Source organism: Penicillium coprophilum, assembly GCF_028826855.1.
Source record: "Penicillium coprophilum strain IBT 35676 chromosome Unknown utg000007l_segment0_segment0, whole genome shotgun sequence".
Classification (NCBI taxonomy): Eukaryota; Fungi; Ascomycota; class Eurotiomycetes; order Eurotiales; family Aspergillaceae; genus Penicillium; species Penicillium coprophilum.
In genome coordinates this window covers 298,730-313,377 of record NW_026622726.1, presented here as the reverse complement: position 1 = coordinate 313,377, position 14,648 = coordinate 298,730, and the positions used below count along the sequence as shown (strand labels likewise).

General features: G+C 47.8%; 7 protein-coding genes across 7 annotated transcripts; 6 read left to right on the top strand and 1 right to left on the bottom strand.

Moving 5' to 3' along the window:
* Positions 1–194: 194 nt before the first annotated feature.
* On the top strand, positions 195–506 carry N7500_010703 (uncharacterized protein; the record flags this gene model as incomplete). Its single annotated transcript, XM_056681841.1, has 1 exon — positions 195–506. One exon carries the CDS (start codon positions 195–197, stop codon positions 504–506), a length of 312 nt encoding a protein of 103 aa, XP_056527250.1.
* Positions 507–922: 416 nt separating this feature from the next.
* cbf5 (pseudouridine synthase CBF5) lies at positions 923–2,580 on the top strand (the record flags this gene model as incomplete). Its single annotated transcript, XM_056681840.1, has 7 exons — positions 923–1,031; positions 1,088–1,244; positions 1,312–1,418; positions 1,520–1,942; positions 2,003–2,229; positions 2,285–2,371; positions 2,431–2,580. 7 exons carry the CDS (start codon positions 923–925, stop codon positions 2,578–2,580), a joined length of 1,260 nt encoding a protein of 419 aa, XP_056527249.1.
* A 795-nt stretch (positions 2,581–3,375) lies between these two features.
* On the top strand, positions 3,376–4,924 carry N7500_010701 (UbiD family decarboxylase; the record flags this gene model as incomplete). The annotated part of the gene is given in 3 exon segments (XM_056681839.1): positions 3,376–3,732; positions 3,744–4,340; positions 4,388–4,924. The coding sequence occupies 3 exon segments, from the start codon at positions 3,376–3,378 to the stop codon at positions 4,922–4,924; spliced, it is 1,491 nt and encodes a 496-aa protein (XP_056527248.1).
* A 1,009-nt stretch (positions 4,925–5,933) lies between these two features.
* On the top strand, positions 5,934–8,075 carry N7500_010700 (fungal specific transcription factor domain-containing protein; the record flags this gene model as incomplete). Its single annotated transcript, XM_056681838.1, has 7 exons — positions 5,934–5,996; positions 6,051–6,445; positions 6,665–6,747; positions 6,797–6,998; positions 7,078–7,857; positions 7,904–7,980; positions 8,035–8,075. The coding sequence occupies 7 exons, from the start codon at positions 5,934–5,936 to the stop codon at positions 8,073–8,075; spliced, it is 1,641 nt and encodes a 546-aa protein (XP_056527247.1).
* Positions 8,076–8,755: 680 nt separating this feature from the next.
* On the top strand, positions 8,756–9,448 carry N7500_010699 (UbiX family flavin prenyltransferase; the record flags this gene model as incomplete). The annotated part of the gene is made up of 1 exon (XM_056681837.1): positions 8,756–9,448. One exon carries the CDS (start codon positions 8,756–8,758, stop codon positions 9,446–9,448), a length of 693 nt encoding a protein of 230 aa, XP_056527246.1.
* Positions 9,449–9,970: 522 nt separating this feature from the next.
* On the bottom strand, positions 9,971–11,781 carry N7500_010698 (DUF4470 domain-containing protein; the record flags this gene model as incomplete). Its single annotated transcript, XM_056681836.1, has 5 exons — positions 9,971–10,172; positions 10,245–10,543; positions 10,596–10,854; positions 10,901–11,507; positions 11,559–11,781. 5 exons carry the CDS (start codon positions 11,779–11,781, stop codon positions 9,971–9,973), a joined length of 1,590 nt encoding a protein of 529 aa, XP_056527245.1.
* Positions 11,782–13,081: 1,300 nt separating this feature from the next.
* N7500_010697 (FYV10 family protein) lies at positions 13,082–14,622 on the top strand (the record flags this gene model as incomplete). The annotated part of the gene is made up of 4 exons (XM_056681835.1): positions 13,082–13,291; positions 13,347–13,886; positions 13,943–14,137; positions 14,191–14,622. Coding segments are annotated over 4 exons (1,377 nt in total), but the record flags the coding sequence as incomplete, so codon positions are not given.
* Positions 14,623–14,648: the final 26 nt, after the last annotated feature.

Here is a 14,648-nt window from a genome sequence, read left to right as displayed (position 1 = left end):
CTGGGAGCGTCTATACTACTGTCACGTAAGCTCGCCGAGCTCGATGGATTCCTCGGACAAACACTGACTTGAATTTAGCATTGATCATGGCTTTCGTGTACACCTACTCCCAGACGAACAGAGGGACGAGGACGAGATTCTGGTTCATCGACATCCCGGTCGTATTCCTGCCATATGCAATGCTTCTTGTCACCATGGTGACGTACGGATGGCATGCTGTGCTGGAAGAATCCATGGGAATTGTCGCTGCCCATACTTATGATTTCCTCACACGCATCTACCCAACCTTCGGTGGTGGAAGAAATTTCATCACTGTTCCCGGTTTCTTGGAGAGGTACTTCACCGAACACGACCCCAATAGCGGATACCGAGGATATGGAACGGCGAGGCGTGCACCAAGACAAGCCGAGCAGCCCTCGTCAGCATCAACATCGGGATCGTCCTGGAGCAGCTGGACCTCTTCGAATACTTGGAACGGCAGGGGCGCTGGCCGGAGACTCGGTTAGATCGAAGGTCACACATGCTCCACGCACTTTTCTGGAGCGCATGGTGGATAAGAATGCAAGTGGCAGACGTTTTGGCGGTTATTCTGTCCATAAGGCGATGTCATAGATAGTGATAATTGACAGGCATTTATTTCTCCACAAACAGAAATTTCTTAAATACCAGTAGTTGGTCATTTTCAATTATCTTTGATTAGATGGATTAGCATATTTTCTCACAAACAATCTAATAATCGCAAAACGTCTCCAGATTGAGAGGCCTCGGAATCGGAGGCGTAAAAAAGTCGAGAACTCCAAGTCACGTGATGACTTCTCCAGGCGCTAAACCACTTCAGGCACTGGAGCTGCCGCACTCGCAAAATTTCCTTCGACAAATTTTCGGGGTTTTCACCGCGCATCCTTCAACGACAACCAACAAAATGGCCGTCGTCAAGACCTCGGAGATGGACTACGCCATCAAGCCTGAAGCGTCCGTTCCTTCCGTTGATACATCGGATTGGCCGCTTCTGCTTAAGAACTATGAGAAGCGTACGCTTGTCCTTAAAACTCCATGCTTGACCAGCCAACATTGACTTTTTTTGTAGTGCTCGTTCGGACCGGTCACTTCACCCCTATCCCTGCTGGCTCCTCTCCTCTGAGCCGTGACTTGAAGTCATATATCAGCTCCGGTGTCATCAACCTTGACAAGCCGTCCAACCCTTCCAGTCACGAAGTCGTGGCTTGGATGAAGCGTATCCTCAGGTAAATCAAACCCCGCCAGACCCCATCAATAGTCTCGTTTTCTTGCTAACAATTTTACCCTCTGTAGATCCGAGAAGACTGGTCACAGTGGTACCCTTGATCCCAAGGTTACCGGTTGTTTGATTGTTTGCATTGACCGTGCCACCCGTCTGGTCAAGTCCCAGCAGGGTGCCGGTAAGGAGTATGTCTGTGTGATCCGTCTCCACGACAAGATTCCCGGCGGCGAGGCCCAGTTCGTCCGCGCTCTTGAGACCTTGACCGGTGCGCTCTTCCAGCGCCCCCTCTGATCTCTGCCGTCAAGCGCCAGCTCCGTATCCGTACCATCCACGAGAGCAAGAACTACGAGTTCGACAATGAGCGCCACCTCGGTGTCTTCTGGGTCAGCTGTGAGGCTGGTACCTACATCCGTACCCTCTGTGTCCACCTTGGTCTTCTCCTCGGTGTCGGTGCCCACATGCAGGAACTTCGCCGTGTTCGCTCTGGAGCCATGGCTGAGGGCCCCGGTATGGTCACTCTGCACGATGTTATGGACGCCCAGTGGGTCTACGACAACAACCGCGACGAGTCTTACCTCCGCAAGGTCATCAGCCCCCTGGAGTCCCTGCTCACTGGTTACAAGCGTATTGTCGTCAAGGACAGCGCTGTCAACGCCGTCTGCTACGGTGCCAAGCTCATGATTCCCGGTCTTCTCCGTTATGGTATGTTTATAGCTTTTCGTCTGAGTTTCCTTCTAAACAATCACTGACTTCTTTTCCCAGAGGCCGGCATTGAGTGCCACGAGGAGGTTGTCCTCATGACCACCAAGGGTGAGGCTATCGCCATTGGTATCGCTCAGATGTCCACTGTCGAGCTCACCACCTGCGACCACGGCGTTGTTGCTAAGGTCAAGCGTTGCATCATGGAGCGTGACCTCTACCCCCGCCGCTGGGGATTGGGACCCACTGCCCTTGAGAAGAAGAAGATGAAGACTGCTGGAACTCTCGATGTAAGTGTCCAAAAACCACTTTCGCTTTCATATAACGTACTGACTTTGCGCTCAGAAATACGGCCGCACCAACGAGGCTACCCCCGCTGCATGGAAGAACGAGTACAAGGACTTCAACCTTCCTCTCACCGGAACCGCTGCTGTTGCCCCCGCGGCCGAGACTAAGACCGAGACCGAGACCCCCAAGGCTGACTCCCCGAGCCCGTGAAGGAGGAGGTCGAGGATAAGAAGCGCAAGCGTGACGGCGAGACAGCCGAGGAGAAGGCCGAGCGCAAGAAGAAGAAGAAGGAGAAGAAGGAGAAGAAGGAGCGCCGGAAGTCCAAGCAGGATGATAGCGATGACAGCGACTAGATGCACTCCAGGAAGACCGTCAGGTTTTTTTCCTGTACCATATTTTGCTATTTCCGGAGTATTGGGTCAAAAGGGAAATTTGTTCTATTCCAGAGTTTCATATTGAAGGCTGCCTATCTGTTGAATCTACCATTCTTTTAAATCTGAGTAACGTCGGCAAGTGTATATCACGTATATATATATAGTACTTTTTACTTGGTCTAGATGGAGTTGGTATGTATCCTACCTACATGTCTATATATTTCCACCTCTATTTGCAGTGTTCTAAACTAGCCCCATCGTCCCTTCCCTCTTTCCTCTTGATACTTGGTATTCTAACACTCTTATATGTTAACAGGCCCCGTGGGGCCCGGCCTAGTCGGGCTCATTGCCCTCTGACATTCTAAATATGGATCTTAGATGTCCAACCTTTCCTGCTGAGATAGCATAGATCACTTCCACATCTCTGATCATGATTGGCGATGTCATCATATTCACATTTCCTGAAAGTTTGATAGATTTTTCCGAGGCCCAAATAAAATTGTCCAATCGAAATGCAATGGCGTCAACTTTTCCACCTCGAAACATTCCCACCCTCGGTGGCTCGGAGGCTCGCAATCTCGGGATCTTGGGAACGAGACTGCACTGTATACTAACTGGGCAAGATGCACTATTATCATAAACAAACTAATCTAAGTTTCTCTCGAGCCGAGCTAACCGGCTAATCATATAAAATGCTCTGACGAACAAAACAGACCTGCATTGTTGAGATATATTTTTTCTTACATCCCTTCCAAGTAATCAAATACATTGATCATGGTCTCTACTGAGCCCCATCTCAACTTTCGCTCTTTCGTCGAAGCCCTCAAGGCCGACAACGACTTAGTCGAAATCAATACTCCCATCGATGCCAATCTCGAGGCTGCGGCTATCACCCGTCGTGTCTGTGAGACAGACGATAAAGCCCCCCTCTTCAACAACATCATTGGCTCCCAGCATGGTCTCTTCCGTATCCTCGGTGCCCCGGCCTCGCTGAGGAAATCCTCTAAAGACCGCTATGGCAGGTTGGCACGTCATCTAGCTCTCCCACCCACTGCGTCTATGCGTGATATCCTCGACAAGATGCTCTCCGCTAGCACGATGGCTCCTATCCCCCTCAAGTCTTGGAGACAGGTCCTTGCAAGGAGAACTTCCTTGAAGGCGACCAGATTGATCTGACAAAGATCCCTGCACCTATGATTCACCAGCATGATGGTGGAAAGTATATTCAGACGTATGGTATGCATATCGTCCAATCGCCCGATGGATCGTGGACGAATTGGTCCATTGCACGTGCCATGGTCTCTGATGAGCGACATCTTGCCGGCCTTGTGATTGAACCTCAGCACCTCTGGCAAATTCACCAGATGTGGAAGAAAGAAGGTCGTGATGTTCCTTGGGCTCTGGCTTTCGGTGTTCCACCTGCTGCCATCATGGCTTCTAGTATGCCCATCCCGGATGGTGTCAGTGAGGCTGAATACGTTGGTGCGATGACTGGATCTGCCCTCGAGCTCGTCAAATGTGATACAAATAACCTGCTCGTTCCGGCAACCTCAGAAATTGTCTTCGAGGGTACCCTCTCGATCACTGATCAGGCTCCTGAAGGACCATTCGGCGAGATGCATGGATATGTCTTCCCTGGCGATACGCATCCTTGGCCTAAATATACAGTCAACAAGATCACCTACCGCAATGATCCCATCATGCCCATGTCTGCTTGCGGTCGCCTGACAGATGAAACGGTAAGCCCACCCCTTTCCCTCACAAATCATTATCCTAACATCTCTAGCACACACTGATCGGCTCCCTCGCCGCCGCTGAAATTCGCAAGCTCTGCCAACAGAACAATCTCCCTGTCACAGACGCCTTTACCCCCTTCGAGTCCCAAGTCACCTGGGCAGCCCTTCGTATCGATACAGCCCGTCTCCGCGAAATGAAAACCACCTCCGTCGAGCTGAGAAAGCAAGTCGGTGATTTGGTCTTCAACAACAAACCAGGCTATACCATCCACCGAATCGTCCTTTGCGGTGATGATATCGACGTTTACAACGGGAAGGATGTGATGTGGGCTTTCTCAACCAGATGCCGACCCAGCTCCGATGAGACCTTCTTTGAGGATGTTCGCGGTTTCCCGCTCATTCCGTATATGAGTCATGGTGCTTTTTCTCCGAATCGTGGTGGAAAGGTTGTATCAGATGCCCTTCTGCCTTGTGAGTATACGACTGGTAGGGATTGGGTATCTGCGGACTTTGAGCAGTCTTATCCTGAGGAGTTGAAGAAGAAGGTCCTGGATAATTGGACTCAGATGGGATTCCGTGAAGAGTGAGTACGGTCCATTTGGAATCGTTTTCGGGTATAGATAGTTGAATTTTTTCCCACTAGTCAATGTGATTCTGTTCTAGGAGAGACACGAGACTAGCCTCAGAAATGTGGGTTGAGAATTACTGTTAGTTCTTGGTGAACTGCCTATCACTCATTCATTCATTTCATCATGTTTTGATCCCCAAATTGAATCAGTAGCAACGTAGTGGACTCTGCGTAGAGAGAACGCAACTTGGCAGAATAAGTCACATTACTGTAAAGCACAATTCTTTCTTCTCCCAATGATATTTAGTTAGTTTTTTTTACTTGTTTGATATCAAGGAAAGATTATGCTCGTTGCTTGGACGTCCAGAGGTTTCACATAAAACATGATATGCATATGGATCATGCCAACCCATATAATTGAACCATTGCTTCATTCCTGCCTATATATTTTAACCTATATGCTTTAGTTTATAAACAAGGGCAGTTTCACTGCAATATCAGTTCTAGTACTATATAAGCCGCTACACCATACTAGAAAGCCTAGGGAGACAAAACGGGTTAAGACGTTAGTGAAAGTCCTCTATTAATCACTTTCTTATCTAGCCGTATAGGTCTGCTCAAGTAACTGTCATTAACAAACATCTCTATCGATACTATAAAGATAAAGAAGGCTGATTTTCAGGCCAGCACCTATTGACTAGGTGAGTACCGAATGATGAAGAGAGAAAAGGTATATGATCATTCGCACAGAGACTGATACTTAGTAAGAGGAAGTCCTAAGAAACGATCGACACTTTAGGGTCTGGCTCTAGAGCGCCCGGGCCTCCGGGGCAGAAGCAGCCCCGGTTGTGTCTGAGTAACATGATACCGACCATCCGGCAAAAAGTTATATCCGCCAACTTCCACCCCCGCCATATTACTTTATGTGATTGAATGGCTCAGTAAAAGACTAGACTGATCTACTGAGCTAGCGTGTCTGCAAAAATCTCACAATTTCGGAAAATCGGCCTCTCGGCTTGCTCGGCAGAATGAACCCGCCAAGCCACGATGAAGTCGACCGAGTGCTCCGGCTCAAGCGCAAAGAACGCGAAGTAAGAGCATGCTATCCATGTCGAAAAAGGAAAGTCAAATGTGACGGGACTCAGCCCTGTGGCACCTGCCAGAAGCGAAATCACCCGCATATCTGCACATATGTTCCGATCCGAGATCCGAGGAGGGAGCCTCAACAAGCTACTGCCTCTGCATCACCAAGTCCAGCACGCCGATCAACTCGAAGAACTGAGGCTGATTTTAGCCCGTCGGCTTCTACCCTTCGACCAGATGATGCAGCGAAGAACTATGTCTACTCCGGAGATAACTCAGTCGTCTCGATATTGCGCTCAAGGGCATCGGATGGGAATGAATCTATGACTCGTGACCTGGGGTCGGTCCTGGGTCTTCAAAACACTTTGAACACTTACCCATTCATGGACCTGAAGACCCCACAGGAGCGATGGAGTTCCCTGCTCAGTGTTTTGCCCCAGAGAAATGAAGTGTTGAAGTATGTCCCTGCTAGCCTGACGAAAGATGCCTGCTGATGTTGTGAGATTCTTCCACTACTACCGAGTCACAGCATATCCATTCAATCCTATTATAGCTGATATGAATCGCTTCGAGTTGGATCTTTGCACGTATCTAAACGCATACTCCGCGGGGAACTGCGTGAGCATGACAAAATCTCTGATCGCTGGGTGACAGACAAGTCAATTGGTCACATTAGTCTCCTACTAGCAGCTTTGGCTGCTGGTGCTCATTACTCAGACATCGAGTACCCCCAGCGATTGGAGTTGGTAACTGATTTCGGTAGGTCCCCATCTTTATTACTTCTCATACTTCTTGTTGACAGTCACAGTTCGTCGATCATTCCATGCCCTCCGTCTAGCCAATTTTCTCTTCCGACCATCTCTCGATACCATCCAAGCACTTCTCATAATTGGCAACACCCTGCAGAATTTGGGTCAATCAGACGCGGCTTGGGCGCTGTTAGGCACGACCGTTCGGCTTGCTCAAACGATGGGGTTGCACACAGAGCGAAGTAATGTTAATTGGCCGGAGTATGTGCGAGCTAAAGCAAAAACAATTTGGTGAGCAATGGCTTTGTCGTGATGCCCGTATATTACTAAAGTCAACTAGGTCCACTATAGTATGGCAAGATAGCTTGTTGTCGATGAGCTACGATCGCCCGCCAATCGTTACAGTAACTGGATGGTCCGTCGACCCTAGCACCTTACAGAAAGACAACCTGTCATATCTTCAGGTCATGCATTCCCTATGTCACCTCGGTATAGATATCATGCGGCCAGAATCTTCTAGCACCAATGAGTTTGACCGAGGAATCGAAGCACTACAGCGGTTGGACACATTATATCAAGGCGGACAACCCCATCTACAGATACGAAGCAATTGCACAACCTTGCAGGAGCATCTTGAGCACCTAGCACTTAGAATGCATTCGTCTTTTTGCGTGTCCGTGGTATGCCGCCCGGCAATGAAACAGTCCCAGCCGCAGCCACAGCTCCTTCAGGCCAATATTCTACGGAACCGGGCAAAGGGAAGTCTGATTGAAGCTTCTCGGGCATTTCTCGATTTTCAGGCCCTGAGCGTGGTACCATTGCGTAGCTGGTCGATGGTGCATACTGTCTTGAGCTCAACTCTGCTTCTCTGTATGTGGGAAGAAACTCGAAATGATCCTGAATGTCGGGATCTACAGCAGCGTGTCATTGATGTGTTCACTTCATCGAACTCCCGAACAATAGAGGAAGGTGCAGAGAATGATATTCAGTGGCTATCTGCGAGACATATTCGTGCTTTGGTTACCCTTCGTGGTGCTTTAGACCGACAGCAAGATGTCAGTGTTCCTGAGAACGAGACCTGGGCGGGGCCTGGTCTCAATCCTGGTCTCTTCGGTTCGGGGTGTGTATCAATGTGCTTTCATAGTGGTTTCCACTAACGTCTCTAGTATACCCGATGCATTTTTCGACATTGCAAACCCAATTGACAACTCGCCTGTATCTTATCTTGATTCGATCATGAATGGTAAGCTCTTATGGTGAGTTTTTCTGTGAATACCAGTTGACGTTATCCGTGCAGATCCGATGTTCGACTTTACCCAAGAAAATGGCTTTCTATGACATTCAGGCGTTGTAAATTGAATTATTACTACAACATAATATAGATCAGGATGAACTACCCTGCTGCTTTGATACATCCGTAGAAGCTAAATGTCAAAATTCTCTTTCTATGAGCAAATAGAATCAAGTTGAACGAATTGAGAGATGTTACGGAGGCCTTGTCTACCTAGTCCGAAATAAAAAAAGAGAAAGAAAACTAATGTTTAGTCTTTGGAAAGGAGAGACCTAGTTATATTTGGGAGAAGCAAAGTAGGCATGTACAATACACAAAGAGGTACCTGTAGATTGTATAGTACAAGCAAATCATAGTGAGTTGATGTTGAACAGTATAACAAGTTTTAATAAGAAAACCCTCGTAGAGACTACTTTGCAGATTATACCCATAAATCTCAAGTGGCACTCAGTGTCTCGGCGACCTTGGAAGTTCGGATGCTCGGAGCCTCGGAGTGGATAATCTGTATACTGAGCTTGCGCCTTTCATAACTGCTACAAGTCCACCGGAAGTCGGCTTATCAATTCCTGAATATTGTGGATATCAAGAAAAGGTTCTTCTCATGATTTGAGTATAAATGGTCGTTGATACTGACCTGAAATGACATTTGCATTAGACTTGATCTTCACATATAACCACAACCACAACCACAACTTGAGTCAACTCTACTTCCTTAACTTCGACCCGAATGCTTTCCCTCCTTTCCAGTACTCACACGCCTTCATCTATTCGCGCCTCACCCGGTGGCAGTCCACCCGAAGCAACAACCCCTATGGAAACCCAATATACCCAACATGCCCCTAGGCCCCCGCCACGCAAGCGCATCGTCGTAGCCATGACTGGTGCCACAGGCGCAATCCTCGGCATCAAGGCCCTCATCGCTCTTCGTCGTCTCAATATCGAAACCCACCTGGTCATGAGCAAGTGGGCCGAGGCCACAATCAAATATGAAACGGATTACCATCCTTCCAACGTCAAGGCGCTCGCCGACCATGTTCATAATATCAACGATATGGCTGCGCCTATATCGAGTGGCTCGTTTAAAGCTGACGGTATGATCGTCGTGCCGTGCAGTATGAAGACTCTCGCCGCTATTCATAGTGGCTTTTGTGATGATTTGATATCACGGAGTGCCGACGTCATGCTCAAAGAGCGCAGAAAATTGGTTCTTGTTGCCAGAGAGACTCCGTTGAGTGAGATTCATTTGAGGAATATGCTTGAGGTCTCGCGCGCTGGTGCGGTAATCTTCCCGCCTGTACCAGCGTATTACATCCGCGCTGCGTCGGTGGACGATTTGGTTGATCAGAGTGTCGGGCGAATGTTGGATTTGTTTGATTTGGATACGGGAGACTTTGCTCGATGGGAGGGTTGGGAGAAATGAAGACCTCCATGTGAAGCAACGGGGTCCTTGATTTGTGCATTGTTATGGCGTTTTTCGGAGTTGGATGGTTATATTTTCCTCATAGAGAAGGGGAAAAGGGATCTGGATAAAAACTAGATTATAAGCTCACAAATGTACTTCCATGTCTACTAGACTTGCAGCCGAATGTTTATATGTGGAGAACAATGTATACTCATGAAGTGACCATGAAGCCCATGCCTCAGACAGCTACAACCGCTGAATAGCAAGGTCAATGAATGCCCCTATACATTTGCTAGGTAGAGGCAGAACAACTACCTAGACCTCCACAAAGCCCAACCATCAGTGGGCTATGGGCCTAACCTTCAAGGCTCAACCCAACCCAGAGCCCACCAATGGGGCCCAAGCAAGCCCCCATCAAAGCTCACTCTTACGCATAACTACGGTCTTAACACATGTAAAATGCCTGATCAAGAACTGTTTTTTTTTCTTTCTTTTTTTTTTAACGTGCATATCAGCGTATGTATGCTAGGGATCTCACAATTATACCGTCCTCCTCCATTCAACATAATGCTCAAGGCCAGAAAAGTTAGATCCTAAAAGAGTGCGGAATTCCTCAACGGCACCTTTTTGCTTCAGTTGTAGCTTCAACTGCGTTGGCCACTCTTCGACGATGGTATTGCGTTTTTTGAAATCAACCTTCAAGTCGGCGGCGACTCTAGTGAATTTGTGAACCTGCATGTACCTGTCAATTTGTCAGATGTGATCGATACGAACAATATCCAATGTAACCCATTCAGGTCAGTTATCAACTTACTTCTGGAAGTGTTTTCTGACATCCATTGCCAAAGCTCGGGAATCCCATAGTCTCATCATATCCGCGCCTTGTGGCTTTGCAAGTGAAAGCCAGTCCGGTCTGGGTAAATATTCCAGAAGCAGATTCATATTTGATATGGAATCCTTTTCGCCATTCGCTTTCGCAATCTCCATCACTGCATTGAGAAACAATGTGATGAGCGTGGCATTTGGATTCCTCTCGGGTGGCTGTAGAAGCGGTGCCAATGCTGTAAGTGTCGCCCGTATCCCGAGGTAGCCAGCATCGCAAATGTTGGAAACCTTTAAGGTAGTTAGCGTGGAGAGTAAAGAGCTGTCATTGATTGGTAGTCACCTCAATCCGCGTATAATGGTCCTTCGCAAGATGCAGCGGAAGCTCTTTTGCGTCGATGTTGACCATTTCAAAATCGACATTCAGAATAGTAAGTCGGTCGAGAAACTTCTTCACCACCTTTCGGAGGTGCACAAAGAGCTTGCCATACACATCCATAGCTGCACTGGTCTTTGTACCATACACTTCCTGGATAGACCATCCTGTTAAGGGATCTGCCTTGTCGTCCATCGGCCAGGTCGCTTCATCATAAAATAGGGTTCTGCTAAGTGGTTAGCAAAACCCCCTTGATAGCGGGTGAGACATACGGGTTTGGAATATGAAATCCTCTTCGGGAGTGCCCAAACGGCAAAAGTAAACCATCCTCCCGAAAACGTTGCCTTGCAACACGCACTGAAGGTGATAGCTCTTTGAAATGCCATCTTTCCAGATAGTCCTTTCGTTGAGGGGCGAGAGTGACCGAGATACGAGCAGCCCTAGCTTTTTCGTATGTTAGTGTCTCGGGAACTCCACAGAAGTCTTTGACCCTAAGCCAATCCTCTCGCCTGAGTTCAACACGCAAACTTTTCTGGGATGCGAAATGCCAGGTTTTGCTCATCAACGCGCCAGGCTGTAAATTGGAAGCTTCGTCGCAAGCATCGCCAATGAGGGGTCTAACTGTCTTTTGTAAATGGGCAAGTACTCTTTCTGGGATGAAAGAGGAATACCAGAGATGAATCAAAGCTTCGGAGATATCCTGGACATTGCCTGCCTCGGATGAAGCTGTATCACTCGCGCTGAGCGCTAGAAGAAGCAAGATAACGTTCCTCACAACGACCACATTATCTCGGTCATTGATTGACACATGAAGCTTTTGTTCAAACGAATCGGGGAGGTCTGCGATAGTTTTCACTACGTTTCGCAAGTCTCCCGAGGCTAGGAATCTTGCGTTAAGGTCAGGCCTTGAACAGACATCAAAAGACTAACCAGCAAATAAGAGCGCAATGTCCTTTGGATAACGAGGTCCCTCATTTTTTTCCAGTTGCAGGACGTCTATGGCTGGTGCGTTTCCCCATAGATACTTTGAATCCCCAAAGGGATTATGGAAATAATTTGCGGCCGTGGCCCATGCAGGTTCACGGGCTTCGCAGTCCCATGCAGGACGCCAGTCCGCTTTGTTCAATGGAGACTTGCAGATTGTTTTGTGCATTGGCCAATGGCGTTTCTGGCAGTCTTTTCCACAGTACTAAGCCAATTTAGAATCAAGTGGTATTGGGAGGTAGAGACGAGTAATGGACTGACAGCAACGAGTTTGCAAGCACTGCAGGCAGACTTGGCTTCATTTTCACACACTGAAGTATCCGACGTCGAATTTGCGCAAGGCAAAATGTTTGGTGTGCTATCGCTCATTGTCAGACTATGCTCAGGTATGGATAATCAGGGACAAGAAAATGAAAGTGAGGTGGATGCTTGAATCTCGAAGATATTTGCCGTTATGTCTGTGGACGCTGGGGTTGCGCGTCTTATAACTAGGTGCTGTGTCGGACTGTCAGGTAGCAGCTTCCAACTCTGCCCTAGCGCGACAGCTCGAGAAGGGAGCAAGAGATAGAACAGCGCGTAATGATAAAGATAGTAATAGTTGGGTGTAGGCTCATATCTTGGCATGGAGCGTGGATGAAGCCTGGTGCCCAATGATTTTGATAATCCCACTACGGAGCACTTCTGGCCCAATGACTATTTATGGAATCTATGCTACACGGAGCTGACTAGATATCAGTGTGGTTCTTTAAGCGCCGGGCACGATTGGCATACGATCTACGGAATACTTAGCGCCTAATAGGTATCTACAGTTACATCGTAAGATATGAAAAAGCCTAGGGTATTGACCTAGATACATTTAAGTCTATATCTTTACTTATAAGCTAATACTAGTACACTTTGAAAAGACCTCTTTTTGTGTCTACTTTCCTAGGCTTTTAGCGCTGTCGAACTACCCGGCTTATATTGGGACTGAGCTTACTTCGTCGCTTGTATTACAGCGGGGGTTTCAGGAGTCTCCACGCCCCAATCCGTATCTGAAAAGGAAAGCCGCAAAATGCAAAATAACTCGGAATTCTTTATGTTTTCGTCATGATCTCCCAAGTATCCTAAGTTCACTATCTAGGTTGACGAAAGAAGTAGAGAGGAAGAGAGAAGAGAGAGGGGAGAAGGTAGGTACAAGTTCTATTTTTGGCATTTTGCCAATACACAACCCTCCATGGAGAAGAATTAGACTGCATGTATGCTTAATATTCTCAGACTGCATCAGGCATTTGGTGCTTTGATTATTTGAGCATAACGCGGCAAGCACTAACACGGATGGGAAGATATCTTCGTATACAATGTAATTGAATCGATCTGGGAACTTTTTCAAGGTAATAGTCCATTATATACTGTCATTTCTGCACCTTGGCCCTTGGTAAATATCTGTGCAACTTTTAGTACTATGTTACGGAGTATGTAGTATATAGTGTGATATCACCGCAAATGGAGGCGGTCAATGGGTTGTCCTCGGTGTGGATCTCGTGATTGTTCTCTCCGCATTTCCCCCTCAACTTCATGACTGCTCTGTAATCCTCGACTCTCCTTCGGACTTGGACCCAAGATCAAAAAGTGACTTGAGGATCATCATGGCAGAACTGACATCCACCAAGCTCAACCCAGAGAGTCATATCATCCTGGTAATCATTACTCCGCACATCTATATTAAAGACCCTAACCAAGGTGTTTCCACAGGACCAACCCCTCCTTCGATTACCGCATGAACTGGCCCGCAAGAATTTTAAAACGGTACAACGAGCCGTCGAGCGAGAGAAGGAATATGTCATCCCCACCCTTAAAGAGACCGCCGCCGCCTCACGCTCCGACGCCCAAACGCCCGAACAGACACTCGCTGCACTTGACGCAATGATATCCAGAATGCAAGGTCTGAAACGGAAAATGGAAAGTCTGCAGGAGGAGGAGAAAAAAATCCACAATCAATCACGCAAGCGCATTCAGCATTTGGAGGCCTTGCACAAGATCCCGAGCCTAGCCGATGTCAAGTATGACCAGTGGTCAAGGGTCCGGCTGGATCGTTTGCTCGTCGATCACATGCTGCGCTCGGGTTACTCGGAAAGTGCAAAACAGCTGGCACAGGATAGGGGCGTGGAAGATCTCGTGGATCTTGGAGTGTTCACGCAATGCCAACGGGTTGTGGAGAGCTTGCGGCGCGGGGAAACCAAGGAGGCGTTGCAGTGGTGTGGAGAGAATAAGGCCGCGCTGAAGAAGAGTCAGGTAAGGTGGAATGGCTCCTGCTGTCTTGACTTTGAGCTAACTCACCGCCTATGAAGCACAATCTTGAATTTGAACTCCGGCTGCAGCAATATATCGAGATGGTCAGGACACAAGACAAGTCTAAAAAGGTTGAGGCGATAATTCATGCAAAGAAATACCTCATACCCAACCATCAATCTCAGAATTCGGAGATTATGCGTGCTGCGGGGTTACTGGTTTTCACACAGGACACAAGAGCTGAGCCCTACAAAGTAAGACAAACATTCACACTTGATTAGTAGTATTTTTTACTGATACAGTACAGACCCTCTTCTCACTAGACCGCTGGAGGTATCTTTCCCAGCTTTTTATTCAGACTCACCATGAGCTGCTTTCATTGCCGTCTCAACCATTATTACATATTGCCCTATCTGCAGGACTTTCAGCTCTCAAAACACCTCTATGCCATTCGGCATACACATCATCCAGCTCAAATTCACAGTCAACGTCGACCTCTGTGTGTCCTATATGCTCAACTGAACTGAACGATCTTGCGCGCAAAATGCCTTATGCCCACCACTCAAAGAGTTACGTGGAAAGCGACCCAATAGTTCTACCCAACGGTCGAATCTACGGGAAGCAAAGGCTGATAGAGATCAGTCGGAAGATGGGATCAGTGGAATCAGGCAATGTCAAAGACCCAACAACAGGAGAGGTATTCCACGAGGACGAGATGAAGAAAGTGTACATTATGTGAACTCGGCTAGGCATTTTCCAATGATG